General features: G+C 41.4%; 1 protein-coding gene across 5 annotated transcripts in view; it reads right to left on the reverse strand.

Annotated features, from left to right (window-relative positions):
- Window positions 1–10,536: 10,536 nt before the first annotated feature.
- Window positions 10,537–25,676, reverse strand: part of FRMPD3 (FERM and PDZ domain containing 3) — a 445,976-nt gene continuing 430,836 nt past the window's right edge. For all 5 annotated transcript variants that reach the window (XM_056539303.1, XM_056539306.1, XM_056539304.1 and 2 more), the window contains one exon: window positions 10,537–16,884. In XM_056539303.1, the coding sequence (XP_056395278.1) occupies window positions 14,417–16,884 (2,468 nt within the window). In that variant the 3' untranslated portion in view covers window positions 10,537–14,416. The remainder of the gene's footprint in view (window positions 16,885–25,676) is intronic.

Raw genomic sequence — 25,676 nt, forward strand, 5'->3', positions numbered from 1 at the left:
TCAAGGAAGGTAACAAGAGATACAGTGAGTACTTACACGTCACAGGTTTTTTGAACAGTGGGCCATAAATTGAAATATTTTATTTTTTTACACTAAAATGCTGGGTTTACCCAATTTTTTAAATTGGGTTACAAATTTGGGAGGGCTTTTTCTCCTGACTATGGAAATACATCCACATGTGGGGTAATGTGCTGAGTGGGCGCACAACAAGTTTCAGAAGTCATAGAGGTCTGTTTGCATTTGAGGCCTATGGCATATCAGTAGCTGATGGTTACATACATTCAGAGGAAAATACAAAAATGTAACACCCACATGTGACACCATTACAGAAAATACCCCCCCGAGGAATGGGTATAGGGGTAAAGAGGACAATGCCCGGGTGTTTTCTACATTTATTTTCCAGGAATGAATGAAAGGTAGCTTTTGAAAATTGCAATTTTCAACCTATGCTCTGCTTCATCTTTCTCGGAACAACTAACATGTGACTCCGAATTGTTGCCTGGAAATACGACAGAGCTCATGAGCGAGAACTCTTCGAATTTGAGGCCAATGTTTCTTACGGACCTAACTGACAGTTACATACATTCAGGAAAATACAAGAAAGGAACACCCTCTTGTGAGCCTATTACAAATATTACACCCCCTAGGGAAGGTGTAATGGGTGAAGTGGACATTTGGAACAAATGGGTGTTCCCTAAATTTATTTTCCGGGAATGGATGAAGTGTAGTATGGGGAAAATGAAAATTGCAATTTTACTACTGATATGCCAATTATTTTCCCAGAATGATGACCCTGAGTATAGCCAAAAGTAAAAATGATGCCCACTCCAAACCTTATGCTCTGGACCATCATTCTGGGAATGTGATGTGTATGGTCGTTCCTATTCTGTTGCCTCAAATGCACATCCCGCTCAGGTAAGGAGGCAATTGGGGAGGCAACTTGCAAACCCCCAATGCTGTTGACTCTGTGTCCTATGACCCATTTTTTTTTTGGGGGGGGGAAGATATTATCAGGGGTATTAGGAAAGGGTTTTTTTTTTTGGTGGGAGTGTTTGGTTTTAAAATTTGGAAGACAATGTACTCTGGACTGGTATACTGGAGTAGAATTCTGGGGAATTAAAATTAGGGAAAAGGATAAAAAATGTTGTGCTCCATGGAAGTGTGATACTCTCTGAAGCAATCTCTAATGTAGAGGCCTGTATGATCGGGGCAAGTTTCACACTGAGTGGTGGTGTCCTTCTGAATCCCCCTCCTGTGACACATTTTGCATTTTTTCTGGGATCGTCCCTTCTTTTCAGTGTTGGGGACCTCACCTGGAAAGTGTTGGCCGGGGATGATTCTGGGCACTGAAGTTCCAGCGGTGCTCTGACCTGCTCTTTGGCAGTCACCAAATATGAGGGCCTTTAGAGCTTCCTCTTAAAACTGCAGGAATGTCCCTGTGTTGCTAACGTACTGGGACAGTACAAAAGAGTTATACATGGCTACCTGTACCAAGTAGACCGTAACTTTTTTGTACCATGACTGTGTTTTCCACATGGCGTCATATGGCTTGAGGACATGATCAGACAGATCATATACTGATTGTAGTCCAGAATACAATCAGGCTTGAGGACTAGTCCCCTAGTACCTCGCACAGGTCAGGGGCGCTACCGTTCCAATTAATTGTGGTGAGCATAAGGACATTTTTCTTGTCCTTATACTTGACCAGAAACAGGTTTTCATGGGAAAAGGCACGGGATTCTCCCAGGGATAGGAGAGTGTAGGGGATGGGGTGGAAGGCCTCTTTGATTCTTCTGGACTGTTTTACAAGCAACCGTGGATCTGGCGGTGAGGGATGTGAAGAGAGGGATACTAGTGTAAAAAAGTTATCCACGTAAAGGTGGTAACCTTTATCTAGCAATGGGTGCAAAAGGCCCCAAACGATTTTCCCGCTAACACCCAGAGTGGGGGGACATTCTGGAGGTTCAATACTGGAATCTCGTCCCTCATACACCATAAACTTGCAAGTGTATCCGGAGGTACTCTCACAAAGTTTATACATCTTCACGCCATACCGCACCCGCTTGGTTGGGATGTATTGCTGGAAGCAGAGTCTCCCCTTAAAGCTGAGTAGAGACTCATCAATAGCGACCTCCCACCCAGGGACATAGGCCTCCCAAAATTTGGCCCCGAAATGATTGATGACTGGCCAGATTTTATACAGGCAGTCATACGCGGGAGGGGGACACGCTGCATTATGAGCATAATGCAAACATTTCTGAATGACCTCAAACAGGGGACATGTCATGGCCAAAATGTAGAGCAGGGTCTGATAGAGGACAACCCCGCTTCAGTACTGCCTGACACAGTTTTTTTTTAACTAGGCCCATATGCAGCACGAGGCCCCAAAACGTCCTCATTTCGGCTGCATTGACGGCATACCATGCATTGGGTCTAGCTAAAAATGAGCCCGGGTTTGCAGCGACAAACTGTTGGTTGTACAGGTTCGTCTGTTCAACCATAAGATTGACAAAGTCGTCACTGAAAAAAAACCTAAAATAGTCAATTTCAGTGAACCCGACGATGTCAATCTAGATTCCTGAGTCGCCAACAAACTCAGGAATCACGTGCTCGTGGTCCGCTTGCTGAGTCCAGACAAGTTCACCAGTATGGGGCACCAGTAAATGTGGCTAAGGGGGTTTGACTACTTTGAGCGCCAGGGGGACTCATACTAGCATAGGGCACAAGGTCAGGAGCAGAGGAGGTTTGCGGCCTCGCATGGCAGCGACTCCGCCACCTTGGTGCTCATCATCAGAAGATGATGAGGAGGACGAGGAACTAAGAAAGGTGGGGTCTCCCTCGTCCTCTGCGGCGCTTTCAGAGTCAGAGGCAAGTAAGGCATATGCCTCCTCTGCTGAAAACGCCCTGTGGGCCGTTTCCCCCTCTAATGGGTGAAGTGTATGTATGTGTGGAGGAAAAACTTTATTGGTGTATGTACTGTATGTGGTGTGTGCTTTTACTTCCTGCCCTACCCTAACCTGCCCTAACCCTCCCTAACCCACCACCTAACGGAAAAAATACCCTAGGTGTTAATAAATAATGCTAAATTAAAGAAGAATAACGGTGCTCAAAGTTAAATGGATATGATATCTCAATGACACATTTATTAAAAAATCACAATAATAATCACATTAAAAATAGCTGTCTAAAAAGCCACAGGTACCTTGTGGCTAACTTCTAGCTATACAATGATAATGATTTTAGTATAATAAAATACAGTGGGAACTGCTGCTGTCATAAAGTGCAATAATGGTTCTTCAATGACTGAAAAGTACGGAAAGTTAATAGGGCATTGTGCCACTTGTAGTCCTTGCACATAAAATGTTTTGTCTTGTCCGTAATTAAACATCGAATGCTCAAAATCACTTGCTCTGGCAAATAATAAAATGATGATTACTCCGGCAAAAGAAAGTGTTCTGCGCGCTCCTCAATACAATAACAATGTTTAAATGAACGAATAGCACAGCGGTGCAATGCACCTCTCACCTATCCCACAAAGAACACCGGGAGATGGGAGTTCGGATCGCAGCAGTCTGATCCTACATCTCCTGGAATTGGCGGTGCAACTCCGATATCACAGGCTTTATTGTGTCGGCACTGACCTGCTGCGGGTGCGTGCAGGTACTGGCAGTGGTTCCTCAGGATAGAAGATTATGGACCTCTGCTCTGCGGCAGGTATATGCAACACCGGCGTACTCATGTCTTTGGGCACAAGGAGTTCTTTGATTGACAGGGTACTGTCTGTCAAGGGCACCCAATTCGGGCAAGTAGCGGTAAGCTGGGCAGCAGCAGCAGCAGACCTCACTGGAAAATGATATAGTTGGGTAATTTATCAAGCTGGACACGTTTCAGAATCTCCATAGATCCTTTTCCTCAGCAGCAGAGGTACATTATGGGTATGCCCTGCGTCCTTAAGGTTAAAGGAGAATTCATACATCAAACTAAATTATAATAATAAATAATATCCCTATAAAAGGGGTTTTATACATGTGGATCAGAGAATGTCATTTTTTTACTTAAATGCCCATGCGGCTATGTTTTAGACTAACAGAACATAAATCAGCAATAAGAAAAACTTTGCAAACTAAAATGCAGAGTGAATGAACAATTTATAGAGAAACATTTTCTAGAAAAGGAACATAAATTAGTAGACCAGATATCGGTAGGTGTGAATAAACCCATCAACCGTAGACGTGTATTGCAGCGTGAAATATACTGGATAACCCAATTAACTAATTTTCTGTCAGGAATAAATGAAGTTTGTTGGTTTAGAGCATTTTTGTAGTATAACTATATGTGTATAATAAAAATATCTGGATATTAGTAATTGCACCATTTGTGAAAAAATATTAGTAATAATTCAAAAATCTATAAAGGTATAAAGGTATAATTCAAGGAAGGGAACCAGCACTGCAGGCGAGACTTCTAGTCACAAGTGGGTGCTCAGCCTCAAATAGGTCCAAACTCCAGAACCTTCATCCAACCATATTCAAGGAAGGGGAAGCGGCACTCCAATTCATAATAGAAAAATGTTGTCTTTATTCACCCATCAAGATAAGTGCAACATTTCAACCTCACCATAAGGTCTTTCTCAAGCAATACCTCCATGTTACATTACTTCCTTTTATATGGTGATCAATAGTGACATCATCACCCTCAATTAGGTGTAAAGATATCTCATAAATGAATATACATATATAAAAATACATTTGTAAAAATACAGTGCAAGTGCTTCATACATGTGGACTTCGTCTCTTAATGCCGATCTTCACCTTATATATCATAATTTCATAAACTGTACATATAAACATCTCGGCGCATCATAGAAATGGGTGGTCCCTTACCTCCAATAGCCATGTGTCTTGCTCCTGATTCGCCACTCCACTCTCCCACATCGTGTTTGTAAACAAGAGTGGTGCGCAGGTCCGGGAACTGTGCTGCACGCATAGTGAGCCCATACCGGACTGACATCACTGTGCGTACGGACCTCTGGAATCCCAGCGCATGCGCACACGCTGAGGATTTATGACTTCATCAATACAGATAAGGGCAAGTAAGAGCACCAGTGGGCATATGCAATCGCAGTTTGTACAGCCCTTCGCAGCCAACTTAGTTCAAGGAAGCATGCTCACACAGTGTTCCTTAGTAGCCTCAATACCTATAATAGATGAAAGGTACCGTCCCCTATGGTATTGATCCCAACAGTCTCCCCCATCTCCCCATATGAACCAAAAAATGTCTGAAAACTATTTTAAGGGGGAAATTTGATGACCACTAGGGAACCTCTAAGAGGTCACCGGGACGATCAGAGCATATTGGTAGAAATGAGTAGACCTGTCAGTAAGGGCAAAAAATGACAAAAATGGGTATTTATAATTGTTAGAAAACACCTACAACATTAAGACACACAGTACGCTATTCGTCAACAGTGCATAATCTATAATCATACACCATTCAAACGGGGAGTTATCGTCAGTACACCATATATAATCCTATGCGTTCCGATTCTGTATGTCTCTGGCTGAATGCCTGCACGTTCACATGGAGTCTTTTACTCCTAAGGCTCGTGTGGTCATACACTGCTACATGAGTGTCATGAGCTCACTCAGAGCTTCCCCACTCTTCCCCACAATCCACCTTTAAGGGATGAATCAATGTACCCAAAAGTTAAGTCAAAGAAATTTTACCCAACATAAGACAGTCACTCAAGTCACTTGCATTGCTCCGATCCATCTTAACCCCCGACTAGATCCCAATCTTGGTCATCACATCCTCCTTCCAATTGCACAGACACTCAGGTGCTATACTAGGGGGAAATGGGAACTTTATTGAGCCTCACACCATGTGGTATAGGACCATGACATCTCACTGTCATAAATAATTCACATTAGCATCAGGTCCGGACGTACATGAGGTCTTCATATTCATGTCTTCTAGCAACGTGTTAAGTGAAGTAGCGATCCCAGGAGTTATAAGGTGCCCAAAGTGAACCCAAAGTGCACTAAAAACAAACAGAACATATATATAATTAAAATCATATAGTAACAAAACCATATACTGATTAGCTAACGTGGACAGAAAATTGAATGCAACCAGAGAGGTATGTCCCCGCAGTTAACAAATCAAGACAGTAGAGGTTTAAGTGAAAAATCTATATTCAGACCATTGGGGTGTAAAGATTTTAGTCTATCAATCCAAACCAACTCTCTCCTCTTTAAGATTTAATCCTATCACCACCTTTCCGCATCACAGGGATATGGTCATTGATCATAAATTTCAGTTGCTCAACCAAGTGATTCATTTCACTGAAGTGTCTGGGGATCGGTAATTCTACTTTGCAAGTACGAATGGAGGATTTGTGATTATTTAGTCTAATTCGGCATTCTGTGGTAGTCTCGCCTACATAAATATATGGACAAGGACAAATCAGTACGTAAATGACCGATTTGCAAGTCACATGATGTATCTTATGTCGGTATTCAGATTCGTGTGGATGAAGGTGTCCCCTTTGATCATATGCCTACAGTTGTCGCACTGCATGCATGGAAAGCTTCCCGGTTTATATTGGGTGGATAGACTGATTTTGTCTATGAGCACATCTGTCCTCACCAGTTTATCTTTGAAGTTGGGGGATTCCCTATACACCAACATGGGGGGTAATTTCAAATCGGGCACATCCCCAAATGAGTTGGAGATAATGTCCCAGTGTTTACGAATACTGCGCCCAATCTTATTACTCACAGGGGTATAGGTGGACATAAAGGGAATGCATTTTTGTTGTGACCTTGACTGTCTGGGTAACAACATGTCTTCTCGCTCTGTCTGTTTAACCTTATTGATATGATGTTTGACCAGGTCCCTAGGGTAACCCCTATGAATAAATTTTTCCCCCATCTCTTCCAATCTAGTATCCACTTTCAAAGGATCGTCCACAATCCTTTTAACTCTAAGGAGTTGACTATATGAGAGGGACCTAACCATATTTCTAGGATGGGAACTGTCAAACATCAAAAGATTATTTCTATCTGTAGGTTTTACAAAAAGGTCAGTTTTTAAACCGTTATCCTCAACGTATAACCAAGTGTCCAAGAACTGGATACCAGTTCTTGAACACACCATAGTGAACTTGATGTCTTCGTTCAAGGAATTCAGTTCCTGGAAGAAGGCATCAAGTTGGGTCTCAGTGCCTGTCCAGATGACGAAGACGTCATCTATATACCTCCACCACCTCAAGATGTGACTAAAGTGGTGGGAGAGGTATATAGATGACTCTTCGAGATCCGCCATAACGATGTTGGCGTAGGTCGGCGCCATATTTGAACATATGGTGGTTCCTCTCAATTGAATGTAATAATCATTCTCAAATAGAAAATGATTTGACTCATGTGACTTGCAAATCGGACTTTGTCATTTACGTGCTGATTTCTCCTTGTCCATATATTTATGTAGGCGAGACTACCACAGAATGCCGAATTAGACTAAATAATCACAAATCCTCCATTCGCACTGGCAAAGTAGAATTACCGGTCCCCAGACACTTCAGTGAAATGAATCACTTGGTTGAGCAACTGAAATTTATGATCATTGACCATATCCCTGTGATGCGGAAAGGTGGTGATAGGATTAATATGTTAAAGAGGAGAGAGTTGGTTTGGATTAATAGACTAAGATCTTTACACCCCAAGGGTCTGAATATGGATTTTTCACTTAAACCTCTACTGTCTTGATTTGTTAAAGGGGTTCTCCGGTGCTTAGACATCTTATCCCCTATCCAAAGGATAGGGGATAAGATGCCTGATCACAGGGGTCCCACCGGTGGGGACCCCTGTGATCTTGCACGCGGCACCCCGTTTGTAATCAGTCCCCGGAGCGTGTTCGCTCCGGGTCCGATTACCGACGACCCTCAATGCAAGCCTACGGGAAGGGGCGTGACAGCTATCACGCCCCCTCCCATAGGCGTGCATTGAGGGGCGGAGCGTGATGTCACACGGGGGCGGAGGCATGATGTCACACGCCGCCGGCCCTGTGGTCGTCGGTAATTAGACCCGGAGCGAACACGCTCCTGAGACTGATTACAAATGGGGTGCCACGTGCAAGATCCTGAGGGTCCCCAGCTGTGGGACTCCCGCGATCAGGCATCTTATCCCCTATCCTTTGGATAGGGGATAAGATGTCTAAGCACCGGAGAACCCCTTTAAGTGTGGGGACGTACCTCTCTGGTTCCATTCAATTTTCTGTCCACATTAGCTAATCAGTATATGGTTTTGTTACTGTATGATTTTAATTATATATGTTCTGTTTATTTTTAGTGCACTTTAGGTTCACTTTGGGCACCTTATAACTCCTGGGATCGCTACTGTTAGGATTCGGCAGGCTGGATGTGGATCCTCTGTGTCAGCGAGGGATTGGCGTGGACCGTGTCGGTGGACCGGTTCTAGGTTGCTACTGGTATTCACCAGAGCACGCCGCAAAGCGGGATGGTCTTGCTGCAGCGGTAGCAACCAGGTCGTATCCACCGGCAACGGCTCAACCTCGCTGACTGCTGAGAAGGTGTGGGACAGAAGGACTAGACAGAGGCAAGGTCAGACGTAGCAGAAGGTCGGGGCAGGCGGCAAGGTTCGTAGTCAATGGAGATAGCAAGAGGTCAGGAACACTGGTAAGGCAAACACTGTAAACGCTTTCACTAGGCACAAGGGCAACAAGATCCGGCAATGCTGGGAAGGGGAAGTGAGGTTATATAGACAGGTGCACAGGTGGAAGCTAATCAGACTGATTGGGCCAGGCACCAATCATTGGTGCACTGGCCCTTTAAATCTTAGAGAGCTGGCGCGCGCGCGCCCTAAGGAGCGGAGCCGCACGCGCCAGGACGTGACAGCCGAGGACCGGGACAGGTGAGTGACTTGGGATGCGATTCGCGAGCGGTCGCGTCCCGCTATGCGAATCGCATCCCCGCCGGCAGTGTCAGTGCAGCGCTCCCGGTCAGCGGGTCTGACAGGGGCGCAGCAGAGAGAGAAACGCCGCGAGCACTCCGGGGAGGAGCAGGGACCCGGAGCGCTCGGCGTAACAGCTACTTCACTCAACACGTTGCTAGAAGACATGCATATGAAGACCTCATGTACGTCCGGACCTAATACTAATATGAATTTTTTACGACAATGAGATGTGTGAGGCTCAAAGTTCCCATTTCCCACTAGTATAGCACCTGAGTGTCTGTGCTATTGGAAGGGGGATGTGATGACCAAGATTGGGATCTAGTCGGGGTTGAGATGGATCGGAACAATGCAAGTGACTTGGGTGACTGTCTTATGTTGGGTAAAATTTCTTTGACTTAACTTTTGGGTACATTGATTCATCCCTTAAAGGTGGATTGTGGTCTATATGTAGAACTATCCAGAGTGGGGAAGTTCTGAGTGAGCTTGTGATACTCATTTAGCAGTGTATGACTGCACAAGCCTTAGGAGTAAAAGACTCCATGTGAACGTGCAGCCATTCAGCCAGAGACACACAGAATCGGGCCGTATAGGATTATATATCGTGTACTGATGATAACTCCCCGTTTGAACGGTGTATGATTATAGATTATGCACTGTTGACGAATAGGGTACTGTGTCTTAATGTTGTAGGTATTTTTTTTAACAATTATAGATACCCATTTTTGTAATTTTTTTTCCCTTACTCATTTCTACCAATATGCTCTGATCGTCCCGGTGACCTCTCAGAGGTTCCCTAGTTGTCATCAAATTTCCCCCTTAACATTGTTTTCAGACTTTTTGGGGTGCATATGAGGAGATAGGGGAGACTGTTGGGATCAATACCATAGGGGACGGTACCTTTCATCTATTATAGGTATTAAGGCTACTAAGGAACACTGTGTGGGCATGCTTCCTTGAACTAAGATGGCTGCGAAGGGCTGTACAAACTGCGATTGCACATGCCCACTGGTGCTCTTACTTGCCCTTATCTGTATTGATGAAGTCCGTAATCCTCAGCATGCGCGCATGCACTGGGATTCCAGAGGTCCGTACGCACAGTGATGTCAGTCCGGTATGCGCGCACTATGCGTGCAGCACAGTTCCGGACCTGCGCACCACTCTTGTTTACAAACCCAATGTGGGAGAGTGGAGTGGCGAATCAGGAGCAAGACACATGGCTATTGGAGGTGAGGGACCACCCATTTCTATGACGCGCCAAGATGTTTATATGTACAGTTTATGAAATTATGATATATAAGGTGAAGATCGGCATTAAGAGACAAAGTCCACATGTATGAAGCACTTGCACTGTATTTTTACAAATGTATTTTATGTATGTATATTAATTTATGATTATGTTTACACCTAATTGATGGTGATGATGTCACTATGGATCACCATATAAAAGGAAGTGATGTAACATGGATGTATTGCTTGAGAAAGACCTCATGGTGAGGTTGAAACATTGCACTTATCTTGATGGGTGAATAAAGACACCATTTTTCTATTATGGATTGGAGTGTCGCTTCCCGTTCTTTGAATATACTCTATTAATAGTATGGTGGATCGGGTCTCAGTATGCATAGGTAAGGGGACATTCCCTGAAACGTCATGTCAGACCCTGATGGATTCTTTGTAGCGTGTAAGATCTCTGCTAGCTTGTGATGCTTACTGATGTAAGATTTCTTGTAACACCTATGGAAAAAGTAAACAACAAAACTAATATGAAAAATAAAAAAGAATAAAATCATCTAATTGTAAGGCATCTCATTATAATTTTTTACTCATAATTTATATTAGAGATGTTGCTGCTAGAAAACGCTATTGCCCATGGACACTTAGAGTATACTGATATAGGAGTTGGTGAAACTCCTGACCAGGGTGGAATAATCATTACACATACCTTTTAATGTGTATAGATAGCACAGGAGCACAACACACAGTACAAGTCTTTAAGGGTTACTTCTCTGGAAACATTCAAATGATAAGGGATAAGATGTTGGGGACACCACTGGTAACCCCTGCGATCTCCAGCGTGGCACCCCTGTCATTCAGTGCACGGAGCAAACTCTGCTCCATGCCCGATAACTGCCGATACGGGCCACCACCCCCCTCCATTCACATCTCTGGGAGGGGGCATGACGGCTGGTACATAGCCGTCACGTCCCCTCCCATAGACATGAATGGAGGGGGTGTGGTGTGACGTCACAAACGCGGAAGCTGCATGACGGCTGGTATATAGCCATCACACCCCCTCCCATGGACACGAATGGAGGGGGCGTGATGTGATGTCACAAAGGCAGAAGCTGCATGATGGCTGGTACATAACCTTGACGCCCCCTCCCACAGACATGAATGGAGGGGGCATGGCATGACATCACGAACCCGGAAGCTGCAAGCTTCCATGTCACGGGGGTCCCGCCGCTGGGGGGACCCCCACGATCTTACATCTTATCCCCTATCCTTTGGATAGGGGATAAGATGACTCAAATGGATTACCCCTTTAAGACCCTGCACTATACCTTACACTCACACCTCAACAACATGTAATAAAACTTGCATAACAGACAATTAAAGAAAGGGGAGTGGGAAACTGGGTGGGAGGGGAATCACTACTATCTTGCATACTTTTTCTCATTGAACATTGTATGGCAGGCATTGTATATGGCATTGTATAGCCAGCAAGCACCCTGCCTTACCCTGTTCAAGAATCACAAAAGAAGCTGTCTTCAGATGGGTAACTCTGGCTTGGCTAATATTCTCCACTGATATTTCTTTATGGAGTATCATGATATGAAGGGGTGCTACCCTCCCATAGATGGCAACGGAGAGCTGATGGAGACCCATTTTGTATACTTTTTTTCCCCTATAGACCATTGCATGGCCTTTATATGTCTCCATACGCCAGTTTGTCCCTATTCCCTCTTTAGGCATTTAGCAAATGATGTGTGCAAAGTTTGTATGTCGTGTAATATCTGTGTGTATGAGGCCACAGTTTGAAGCTTAAACTGAACTTTGGAAGTTTAGGTAACTCTATGCTTGTGGAGTCAATAAATACCGTAGATTTTATTCAATAGCCCTTTTCAACCTTTTTATCATATTGCTTAATTATTTTCTAAGGAAAAAAAATTATAACAATAGTGATAAATATTGATAAAAATGAATATGGAGATGACATAAATATTCTGTAATGTTTTGCACCACAACACACTTAACATAAGAGGCAGTTCAGAAATGTATTTCCTATATTCTAGTCATAGCATTAAATAAGTGTATGCAGATGCTAAATATATTCTGTACACTTCTTATAGATAAGAAGGAATACATGCAGGGCCGACCACAGGTATGCTTTCCTCTGTTTCCTTTGTATCTAATCATTTAAAAGGCAAATTATAACAAATTATGTGCAGGATGTTAAACATGGAGCTGCAGCAAATTCCCAGTGACATTATAAGGTGCTTCCTCTAGAAACATATCACAGTGATATTTCTCTTCAATAAAATCCTCTGTATTTTTCCATATGTAATCAGAGGCCAGCACTGTTGCAATAGGTCCCTATTGAAGTCCTCTCACAGCTATGTACAACTCATAATCTATGTTCACACAGAAGAATTTCTGGATGGAATTCTTTATTAAAATTTTGCAGTAAAATGCACAGAAATAATTCAACTGTAATGGAATTCCTGCAGCAGAAATTCTGTACTAGAAATTCTGCTGTGTGAATGGACAGCGGAATCCTATTGAAGAGTATCGGCTATAACTTCATGCTGAATTTTTATGCGCAATTCCATGCAGAAATTCTGGCGTGTGAACACAGCCTTAGGCAGTATGGAGCTGTAATGCTACCATGTGGATTAAGCCAAATGGTTGAAATATTTAATAGTAGACTACCACTACAGATTTCTTTGTGACAGATAAATAAAAAAAATATATCATTACATAACAATTTGATTTGTTTATAACACATATGTTATAACAATTCATAGGTGTGTCTCAAATGGGTTTTGTTTCTGTGATGATGTAATGTGTGAATGTGTCAGGAGGGATACAAATATAATTTTTTTATGTAATCTAAGCATACTTATATCCTGTCTAAAACCTGATTATACGTAAAGAGGTTCTTCAGAATGTTTTAGGTCAGGTAGATGTGTAAAGTTTTGGCTGGAATAAAACATTTTTTAAGGTACGTTCACAGGTACAAGATCTGCTGCATATTTTTCTGCTTATTTTTTGCAGCTGATTTTGTTACCCATTAATTTAAATGAGGAGCAAAATCAGCTGCAAAAATATGCAGCAGAGCATGTGAACGTACCCTTACTCTATTCAGATATGAGGCTTGGATGTAGCAGAAACCAGGTTACTCGACCATTTATACTTTACATGTTTGTATTATACAGAAAAGTTTAATTGTAGGCACATGTTTACTTATATAGGAAAAACAAAAACATCTAAATATATTCATGTGACACAAGTAATGTCCTGTTATACAAGTATATTCCCTAACTTTTAAACACACTGACACTTGTACTTTTAAATTACTGTTTGTAAAGATGCGTATTGAATTGTGATTCTTTCATTATGTCACAAAAGGGCCAAAAGCTGGCAGTAAATGGTCTCACATCACCTTTCTAGTCATCTAAAATCTCTTGTTTATGGTAAACATTTTTACAGGATCAGTTAACTAGTAAGAAAATACACCTTAGGTTTTCTGGGGAAAAACAAGCACTTTCCATGTGTTTTAAATGGTCCCACAGCATCTGAGGTACAATCACTATACCAAGCATATCACGTTTGATCACAGTCAGTATGTTGTCTCCGGACCATTTTTAGCCCGCTAAGATCATGGGCTGGTAATTGCTATGATGGACCTTAATATATTAAACTTAAACTATATTAAATACATACATATGTATAAAAATAGACTTATTAAATTAAAACTTTTATTAGTGTGTGTGTATATATATATATATATGTTTATTTTTATTTTATCTTTTTTGGACTATGCTCATGCTCAAAATTTCCTCCAGTTAAAGGGGAAAAATCTACCCATTTTCCTCCTTATTTTGGGATTTAGTTTTACTACAAAAATCCCTTATTATTAGAAAGTAATAGGTTCAGAACTAAGAAGAAAATCACAGTGGGATGGTAGCTATATACAGAGGCAATTTTGTTGTTGCAATTTTATAATCAGATGTCTCAGTGTAGCATAGTAACACAGAATTCTATTCATCAATGAACTTTGATGAATTTTATCAACAATATACAGTAACTTAGAATCTCTTACCAAAACTCATTTCCCCAAATGCATATTAAGGCTGGTAGTATATCCAAAAGGGATATTTTTATAGTTTTTTGCACACAAAAGTTCAAAAAGTTTACTGGTTTACTATAAGTAGCTTTCTACACTACTTACTCATTAGAGTTTTTATAGAACGAGAAAAGGTGCTAACTGCTGTAGCCACTGTAGCAGATTGCTTAGCTAACTGGCCTACTACAGTTTGATTATGTCCAGCTGTCCTAGCACTGGATTCCTCTGCTGCTCTGAGCAAGAACGTATAATTTCTTACCACCTCTTCTACCTTGCTTAACAGTTCCTGACGTTGACTTTCTGATCGGATCACAAACACGAGTTTAACAAAGGTCTCAATCAAGCCACAAAGAACCTGAAAGCTAGAAGTCACTGCAGTTAACATATGCTCTGGATTCTTATCCACTCCAGCCATTCTTCTGCATGATGCCCTAAATTCTTTAAAACGCAATGTTAACTCTTGTTTGCGTTGACCAAGATGTACTGAATTGAGCTTAGGAGCTCCAGCATCAGTACTGACCAGACACTGGCGCAAAATTGTAAGAAGTTCACTGGTGTCAAGTTGAACAGACAAAAAGCCATCAGGTAGGGAGTAAGAACGACCACGTAATGCATTAACTTTAGCAAGACTACCCTCAAAGGTTGCAGTACGGAGATCAATCTCTTGTGTCTGTATATCTTCAGGACCACTACATACAGAAGCATCCAGTACTTGAAGGGTCTGACTTAAAACAGGTGTGTTATCTGAATTTAATCGCATTCCTGGAAGGATCTGCATGGGAATGGAGTAAGACAATTCATCCTTATCATTGTTGTCATCTGCAGATAAGCATCTACGGCAATTAAAGCAATGACGAAAAGAGCAACATTTTTCCTCTGTGATTGACCCTTCCTCTCTAGGCAACTTGGTTTGGGCAGAAATAATGTCTCCTTGCCGTGGAAGAATAACTGGAATCTTTGTTTCTTCCTTGCTCCCTGATGTATCTAGTATTTTGCTTTTAGAAGGATCACTGTCTTTCTTCTGTGATTTAGTAGGAGGATTATCTCCATCAGTTACATTACATTTTTGTGGCAACTTTTTATAATGCACATTGCTCTCACCATGTGTTGTGGACGTGTTATTATATGAAGATATCTTTTCTGTTCCCCGGGACTCAAGACTTGAAGAGCGTACAAGTCTAATTCCTGTAGGTCCTGTGGCAGCCACTCTTGACCTGCTTCTTAGCTCAGGTTCTAGAACAGGATTAGGTGGGACACGTATACCTCTTATAATGCGCTTACAATCACAGCTACGTCTCTGTTCACGAGACATTCCTGGTACTTTCTGTAGAGGACTGCTACGTACCTGACATGAGCAGCGTCCAGGTACTAATGGGCAAGGAACTTCACGTTGTTGAGCACTTATTTTTCCGTGTGGTTTAAGCAGTTCTTCAAGGAACTCCATTTCATACTGTTTAACCTTAAGCAGCTGTGCTTGACGCTCATCTGTTTCTCGTCTCATACGTGTGGGGAATGTTGCAGAAAAGAGCTTCCGCAACTTGAAGGGGGCTCGAGCTCTTGGTTTAGCTGGTACATCACAATCTTCCAATTGAATTGGAGTAGGCACTTTTTCAGGTATTTTCAAGGTTGTTGCTAGGTCGCTGTCCGTTATTTTTGCATTATCTCGTGTATGCAAGAAGCTGTTGGAGGCAGAAGAGATATGCTCTGTTTTTAGAGTTTTCTCACTTGTGTCTTGCTTTCGTTTGCTCAGGTTTGGGGAAACAATATTTTCTTTGTGGGATTTGGTTATTTCATTTGTTTCAACAATCTTTTGGTTTTGAGGCTGTTCCTCTATCGTCTTAGCAGAGCATGCTTTAGCATGGAGTCTTTCATCATCTGTTGGGGATAAGTGAAGTACGTCATGTCCTCCATTACTCAGTTGACCCAATGTTATTGGCGAGGACTCTCCTTGGGATAATCTGCAATCACACAGGCTACGTGGACTGGGTTTGTTTTCCTCAACATCTCTATTCATTTGAAATGTAGAACTTTTCTTAAGAACTTTTTCTGTTAGAGATGACAATGTTGCTTCACAAGAGCTTTCCGTAAGAGCTAAAGGAGGACCAGAACTCTTTTTTGAAACATTTTGTGAAATTTTTGTGGTCCTTAGGGGTGTGGTTATACTAGAGCCTTCTCTTGATTTTTCAGGAGATGTATGTGTGGATACTTCATTGATTAAGTTACACAGTGTATTTGAAGCTGCATCCGGTGACTCTTGTTGCAGGCCTGCCCCTATTAAATGCTGTTGTAAAACTGCAGGTTTTATTAGAGGGCTAGTGTCCAAGCGACCTAAAGAGTAAGGAGAGGAGAGGACAGCCTGAGCTGTACATGTTTGAATTCTAAATGGGAGATCCTTCCGAGACAGCAAACTCTCCTTGTTCAGGTGGTGGGCCAGGAAGTAGGCAGTGTTGTGATGCTGCTTCATAGCTGTCACCATGTCTGAAACATCAGTAAGTTCTGAGGAGTTTGTTTCATGACCTGAATCCAGCGATGAATCAGGAGTTATGGTAGCAAGGACAATGAGACCTGAAGAAAACAGATATGTTTGTGACTAAATAATTATATTAGCAAGGGTATTCATTCATATGTTTAAAGTGCTGTAAATAATATTTGGATGTTCATTTGTCCAGTTAATGTAATATATACTGGCTATAAATGTAATATATACATATATACAATATGGTATCTTAAATGAGGTTTAATAGTACAACTGAGATCCAAACAAGTAAATACGATCAACACAGTTCTATAATTATATCATACAATATTCAAAACAGTTTAGCTTAGTCTGTGTTTACACTTTATTGCTGCCTTTTTTTTACATATGTCATGTATACATACTCTGGAAGGCTTTGGGGTATGCAAAAATATATGTAGTAAATGTCTGGGAATATGTCTCCATCAAAAAAAGAACTATACTTTTTATTTTATATACTTTTCATGGAATACTCTAGTCCATTATGCTATGTCATACAGGGAAAAAAAACAGGCAAGCTGACTGCAGAAGGGTGAGAAGATGGGCAAGTACTCCTCTTCTCATTCCTATTCTACTGAGCCATGAGAATGATTGTACATAACAATCCTGCCTTCTGTCTCTGCACATTGACAGCAGCTCCTCCTTTTTCCCATGGGTTAAAGTGAGACTGCACTTTTATGCAGCTTACACTTCAACAGGCTTTATAACAGCTCAAGATGCGATTTTGACTTTAAAAGAAGACCAGGATCGTGGCTCTAGCTGTTATGCCATCTGAGACATTTTTGTGACATAACGTGTATGCTATATCCTGGACACTGAAAGCTGACTGTTGCCGACATTTATGCACTATGCACCTCAGCATAGTGCTCATAGTGCACTATGCACCTCAGCTGCGCTGCAACTTTTTGGGATTTGCATCTTTGTGGCTGAGCTGCTTGCTGTTGGTCCTAAATACTTCCACTTTTCCACAATACCCCTCCCTGTTGATCGTGAAAGTAAGGTATACAGAGGAAAGACATTTTAACAAACTGGCTTGCTGTAATGGTGGCATCATATTATAGTACTATGCTGGAATTCATTGAGGTAAAATGATTCACAAACGTTTGTAAAGACAGAGGGCACTGGATGTTACTTAAATTGTATACACCTGTGGCAATGGGACAGAATGAATACTGTAATTATATTACTAATAGGTGTGCCCCAATACTTTTGTCCATATAGGTTCTTATGAAATATGTCCAGTCTCCTCTTAACTCATACAATAATGTTATGTCCCCAAATAATTTAGCAATGAATACTTATCTTTTAAGATTTATCTTATCCGAAAAATGCATATATCTAACAGAGGAGGTGGTGGCAGTGGTGGGGTGCTAAGATCCATGTAAAGGTAATCTGTCACCATTATCACCCAAACTAACCTGCTGGTATTGGGTAACAGTGCGGGTGGCACTGATTCCAATGCTGTTTAGGTTTATAAATATTTATTAATGGGGCATGGTACAGGGCTGAGCCAGCCTGGAGGAGAATACACCAAGAAGTTGGAAAAATGCTTAGTGCACTAAAGCATTTTATTAGCATATTTGCATTTTCAGCCATAACTAGAAATCAGGGCAATGTAGAAAAAAATATAAACAGCACAAGGATCAGCATCACCCACACTATTATCCTGTACCAGCAGGTTACAGATTGCCTTTAAAATAAGGATTCCAGGGGATTACAGAGGAATAATATGAAATTGTATCAAATAAAACAAATTACTACACATATGTAGATTGGACCCATCACCATTACAGGTACAAGCTCATATTTAAACCCAAATTCAATCTTTTATACTTCATATTCAGTTTGCCCTTGAATGTTTGTTTAAAGGGTTTTACCACAAAGATACAGCACTTTGCAAAGTTTTTGTTAGGTGTGGAAAAAATTCAGCAAAGTAAGAATGCTTACAAAAATAGAAGTGTTTCCTATTAATTAACAAAATTTTAAGTGAATGAACAAAAGAAAATCTAAATCAAATTAATATTTGGTGTGCCACCTTTTGTCTTTGAAACAACATAAATACTCTAGGTACACTTGCACACACTTTTTGAAAGAACACAGAAAGAAGGTTGTTGTAGAACTAAACATATTTCTATGGATGAGCTCTTGCTCAGATCTCTCTCTTTATGTAATCCCAATCCAAAAGTAAAAGTGAGAGCGCTCCATGGTATATTAAAAGAGAGATAAAAATTTTGAAAGGGAAGGCATGAAAGCCGCTCAACCCAGGGTGTTGTGTAACAACATACACAACAATGGTATGCACATAGATAATAATAATTAATCTGCTGCCCTCCAGCTTTAATGGTTACAAGGAGAGGTATGGCTTCAAGCAGGATGCCGGCTCCACGAGGCACAGGATACGTTCAGAGTAAATCCAGGTAAAACAAAGAATGGTTTATTCCCAAAATGCAATGCGTTTCACTGCAGTTCCACAGCTTCATCAGGCATGACACAAACAGGTAAGGTGCTTATTTATAGGGATAACAATTAACCCTCTCACTGCATATGCAGTGCAGGGAACAATACAAATAAAGCATTGTTAAACAATAAATAGAATTCATATATAAAGTTCCAGTATACATTAGCATGTATGATAATGTACAACTAACAATAAAGCAAATAAAATAAATAACATGAAGATACTATATATATATATATATATATATATATATATATATATATATATATATAAATATATGTATAAAAATGTATTTAATAAAAAAATATATATGTGGATGCCATATACAGATGAACGTCAGCACAAAATTATAATAAGGGAAAAAGAAAATGGAAAAAGAGAAGAAAAGGAGGTGAACTTGACTAGAAGCCGCAATATCGCATCCGGTGTCTCAAAAACTCAACGAACATTCAGACCATGCGGCACCAATGTGGACATCTTAAATACCCAAAATGACTCACAATTGTTGAGTCTTTGGAAATGGTTAATTGTGTCATCGGGTATTGTTTCAAGAATAATTAAACGAAAGGATAAAATATAATTTTTGTGAATTAAAGCAAAATGCCTAGAGACACTATGTAGTGCAAAACTATTTTTAATATTGGACCTATGCTTGCACATCCGAGAACGCACAGTCTGAATAGTGCGTCCAATATATTGAAGATGACAACTACAAGATAATAAGTAAACTGCATATTGTGTGTCGCAATTGAAAGAATGAGTTATAGAGAAATTTTTTTTTGTTTGGTATGATTTAAATCTGTCTATGTGGCTACCAATCATGTTATAACATAAACAGCGATTTTTATTACATAGGACACAACCTTTTAGTGTAGGAGTTGGGGGTAAATCAATAAAATTTGTCTTTTTTAATCTATTAGGGGCTAAAATGTTCTGTAGATTTTTTGATCTCCTAAAAGTTACACCTGGGGTGCTTGGTACTAAATCTTTCAGTATTGGATCACTCCGAATAATGTGCCAATTACATTTAAAAATCTTTTTTATTTCTTTTGCTCCGCAATTATAGTTTGTGATAAAGTTATATTTAAACCAGTTTTCATTGTCATTTTTGTTTTTATGCTTTTTTTTATATTTTTATTTCCACAGTTATTTTTTTTTCTTCTTATTTTTTTTTGGATTAATCAAATCTGCCGGTTAATCCTGAAAAAAATAAGGAGGAAAAAAATAACTGGAAATAAAAATTAAAAAAAGACCATGAAAACAAAAATGACAATGAAAACCGCTTTAAATATAACTTTATCACAAACTATAATTGCGGAAGAAATAAAAATTATTTTTTTTTAGATTGAAAAGTTTTATTGTATTATAACAAGAAAAAAAAAAAAAACAAGTATACAAAAATAACATTTCCATACAAAGGAAGAAAAAAGAAAGGGTGCAAGTCTGTTCGCATGGCAAAGTAATAGCACAAAGCAGGATCATATAAATGGTGCAGAAAATACCTACTCAGCTAGGGAGGTAATACTCATTAAGGCAGCTTTAACCCCTTAAGGACCGGGGTTTTTTCCGTTTTTGCATTTTAGTTTTTTGCTCCTTGCCTTTAAAAAATCATAACTCTTTCAATTTTGCACCTAAAAATCCATATGATTGCTTATTTTTTGCGCTACCAATTCTACTTTGTAATGACGTCAGTCATTTTGCCCAAAAATCTACAGTGAAACTGAAAAAAAAATCATTGTGCGACAAAATTGAAAAAAACCCGCCGTTTTGTAATTTTTGGGGGCTTCCGTTTCTACGTAGTACATTTTTGGGTAAAAATGACACCTTATCTTTATTTTGTAGGTCCATACGATTAAAATTATACCCTACTTATATAGGTTTGATTTTGTCATACTTCTGGAAAAAATCATAACTACATGCAGGAAAATTAATACGTTTAAAATTATCATCTTCTGACCGCTATAACTTTTTTATTTTTCCGTGTATGGGGCGGTATGAGGGCTCATTTTTTGTGCCGTGATCTGAAGTTTTTAACGGTACCATTTTTGCTTTGATAGGACTTATTGATCGCTTTTTATTCATTTTTAAATGATATAAAAAGTGACCAAAAATTCACTATTTTGGACTTTGGAATTTTTTTGCACGCACGCCATTGAACGAGTGGTTTAAATAATGGTATACTTTTATAACTCGGACGTTTCCGCACGCGGTGATACCATATATGTTTATTTTTATTTTTATTTACACTATGTTTTTTTTGTATGGGAAATTCACTTTTTGTTTTCACTTTTTTTTTGCAGTGTTATAGCTCCCATAGGGACCTATAACACTGCACACACTGATCTTTATCATTGATCACTGGTTTCTCATAGGAAACCAGTGATCGATGATTCTGCCGCATGACTGCTCATGCCTGGATCTCAGGCACTGAGCAGTCATTCGGCGATCGGACAGCGAGGAGGCAGGTAGGGGCCCTCCCGCTGTCCTGTAAGCTGTTCGGGATGCCGCGATTTCGCCACAGCTATCCCGAACAGCCCACTGAGTTAACCGGCAACTTTCACTTTCGCTTTTAGCCGCGTGGCTAAAGGGTTAATAGCGCGCAGCGCCGCGATCGGCGCTGCGCGCTATTAGCGGCGGGTCCCGGCTTCACTATGACGTGTACCGTGTAACCCCACGTTATATCACCGGAGCAGGACCAAGGACGTACCAGTACGTCCTTGGTCCTTAAGGGGTTAAATTACAGCAAGTCAAACATCCTAGACTAGTCAGTGGGAGAACATAACAGCACAGATAAAAAGGAACAGAAACACAAATGCAAGTGAATAAGTAATGTAAGCCCAGCAGGGCAATTACACAGTCATAGATCAGCTATCTTATTCAATCAGAAAAACAACATCTGAGCTTAGAAATGAAGAAGCGGAGTCTCACATCCAGGTGAGTAATAGATATAAAACAGTGCTACAGTAACCGTAAGACTAGGGGGAACTAAATCCCCCTATAAAAATCCAAATAGCAAAAGGCATAATCTAACATTTTAATCAAGTAAGGAGCAGAAGAGGTGAACAAGTAAAAGTTAGCCAAAGGGTAGACTAGACAGAAGGGAAATAAAAAACGAAGAAGCGGGCCAAACAAAGAGTGAAAGAAAACAAACAGAGACACAAGGGGAGACCGAGGAATAAGACAAGAGACAACACCGTACACCACAGACAAAGTAGGGGGAAACAATAGGGGGAGGGAATAGGAAGGAGAGCAGAGGGAGGAATGAGAGAAGAGGCGATTACGGGTTGGCAGGAGTGGTCGGTGTTAATAAGGTCTGTAAATTAGGGGGGGGATTGAAACGTCAGCCACTCAAGCCAGGTAGCAGCATAGCGGTCATAGTCCTCCGGTGTAAGGGCCAGTAGTTCTTCCATGCGCTGAGTTGTCGCTATTTCCTCAAACCACTCCCAAACGGAGGGAGGTGACGAAGAACACCACTTACGAGGTATGACTGTGCCAGCAGCTTGTAACATATGACTCAGGATAGACTTACGGAATGAAGTGGAGGACATAGGGAAACTAAACAGAAGAACAGCCTCAGGGGAGTTAGGTACCGATATACCAGTGACCTCCCAGATAGTCCGGAGAACAGAGGTCCCAAAGGGCAAGAGTAATGGACAGCCCCACCAAATATGGGTCATAGTGCCCGCAGACCCCCCGCACCGCCAACAAGCCTCAGAGATAGAGGGGTACCAGCGATAAAGCTGAGTTGGGACCCTGTACCAACGCGACAGGATTTTATAGTTAGTTTCTTGAGCTTTGGCAACTATAATAGATTTGTGTGAGGTGAAAGCATTTAGACCACTGAGTAGGGGTTAGAGTGGACCCCAATTCCCGCTCCCACTCAGTGCAAAAAGAAGGCAGCGAAAAGGTGCGTTTTGACAGCAACATGCGATAGAGAAAGCCTATGGTATGAGGGGTACCGGTGGCAGCAAACACAGATTCTCAAAGGCGGTCAATCCTCTGTGCAAGTTCATGGAATGCTTAATAGAAGCATAGAAATGCTGGAGTTGGAGATACCAGAAGGATCCACCACCCCGGGAAGCTGCGTCATAAAACATTTTTTTAATCGTAATTGGCACATTATTCGGAGTGATCCAATACTGAAAGATTTAGTACCAAGCACCCCCGGTGTAACTTTTAGGAGATCAAAAAATCTACAGAACATTTTAGCCCCTAATAGATTAAAAAAGACAAATTTTATTGATTTACCCCCAACCCCTACACTAAATCGTTGTTGTTTATGTTGTAACATGAATGGTAGCCACATAGACCATAGATGATTGAGACAATAGAGAACGCTCTTTGAGTTTCTGAGACACCGGATGCGATATTCTAGCAGCTTCTAGCCGAGTTCGCATCGGGTGCCTCTTTATCTTCTCTTTTTCCTTTTTCTTTTCCCCTTATTATTATAATATTATTATAATTCTATTTATTGTTTAACAATGCTTTATTTGTATTGTTCCCTGCACTGCATATGCAGTGAGAGGGTTAATTGTTATCCCTATAAATAAGCACCTTACCTGTTTCTGTCATGCCTGATGAAGCTGCGGAATTGCAGTGAAACGCGTTGCATCTTGGGAATAAACCATTCTTTGTTTTACCTTGCTTTACTCTGAGCGTATCCTGCACTTCGTGGAGCCGGCATCCTGCTTCATGTAATCCCAGACAGACTTGAAAAAGTTGGATCCGGTCTCTGTGAAGGCCATCAGATGCCTCTCAGATGGTATTGCATGATGCATAAGCACCTTTTGTACATAACATTATTTAGAATTATTAGACTAGAATTAGTAGATTTGGTGATGGGTTTGGTGATGGCAGGGGTGTGAATTGCCAAATATTGGATCCGGCCTGGGTACCAAATACTGTAAGAGTGCCCCTGAAAGATACACAAAAACAAGTACATACATTCATACATATCCTCCAATTAAAGTGCATATTGCCTTCATCCCTTTCTAGTGTCAAGTCACTACTCATTGCATATGATACAAAGCATTTTATGCCTCCTCAGTTTTTGCTCTATAACACATCATCCCCGTTAGTGCATTAACACATTTTGTTTTACTTACTGTGATTGGCAAGGAACTGTGGTTAGTCAGGGACATAACTAGTATTCATTGAGCCGCATATTGTTGTGGCAGCAAAGCACATACTGATACACTCACAACATAAAAACAGATAAACACAAAGACACATGCACATAGCTCTGTAGGCTTGGACAGCATTGCATTTGCGTGACAGCATGCAGTGTGTTATGTTTACGACACACTTGTCAGTCATGCCAGCATTTCCCCTTAATAAAGCAATGTGGCTAGCACCATGGACATAGCTAGTGATCATGGGGCCGCATAGTGACATTTTAACCCCTTAACCTAAGGACCAAGGGCGTACAGGTACGCCTTTGCTCCCTGGTACTTAAGGACCAAGGGCGTACCTGTACGCCCGTGGGAATTTGGGTCCCCTCCGCGTGCCAGGCGGGGACCGGACCGGGGTGACTGCTGATATCGATCAGCAGGCACTCCACGTAAATGCCCAGGGGGGTCATCAGATCCCCCCCCCCATGTCGGCGATCGGCGCAAATCGTAAGTGAATTCACACTTGCGATTTGCACGATTCAGGGTCATTACGGGTCTATGGTGACCCGGAAAATAAGGGGGATCACGGTTGTCCAAGACACCCACGATCCCCCTGAAGGGATAGGAGCGAGGTGGCAGGGCTGCCACCCCTCCTCCTACCACCAATAGCAGATCGGGGGCGGGGGGTTAAACTTTCGTTTTCCCCATTCTGCCCACCCACAATAGGCGGGGCAGGACGGGGAAACGATGGAGGACCGGCGCCGAAGTCCACTTACCCATCGGCGATGGCTGCGGGTGACGATCGGTGTGGGAGATCGGCGCGGGCGGCATGTCGTGCGGCAGAAGAGGACAGCTCCCTGGATCCGACGGAAGCCGATAAGTTGCTTAGCAACATCTAGGGGACTACAGTTTTAGACCATTATATAGTGGTCTCGACACTGTTGCCCTCCAGATGTTGCAAGACTACAACTCCCATCATGCCCAGACAGCAGTCATTCTGGGATTTGTAGTTTTGCAACAGCTGGAGGGTCACAGTTTGGAGATCACTGTGCTGTGAACTGTGGCCCTCTAGATCTTGCAAAACTACAACTCCCAGCATGCCCACATAGCTGTTTGCTGTCTGGGCATGCTGGCATTTGTAGTTTTGCAACATCTTGAGGGTCACAGTTTGGAAATCACTGTGCACTGGTCTCTAAACTGTAGACCTCCAGATGTTGCAAAACTGCAAATACCAGCATGCCCAAACAGCAAACAGCAAACTCCTATCGGTAAG

The sequence above is a fragment of the Hyla sarda genome, chromosome 9 (assembly GCF_029499605.1).
Source record: "Hyla sarda isolate aHylSar1 chromosome 9, aHylSar1.hap1, whole genome shotgun sequence".
Taxonomy (NCBI): Eukaryota; Metazoa; Chordata; class Amphibia; order Anura; family Hylidae; genus Hyla; species Hyla sarda.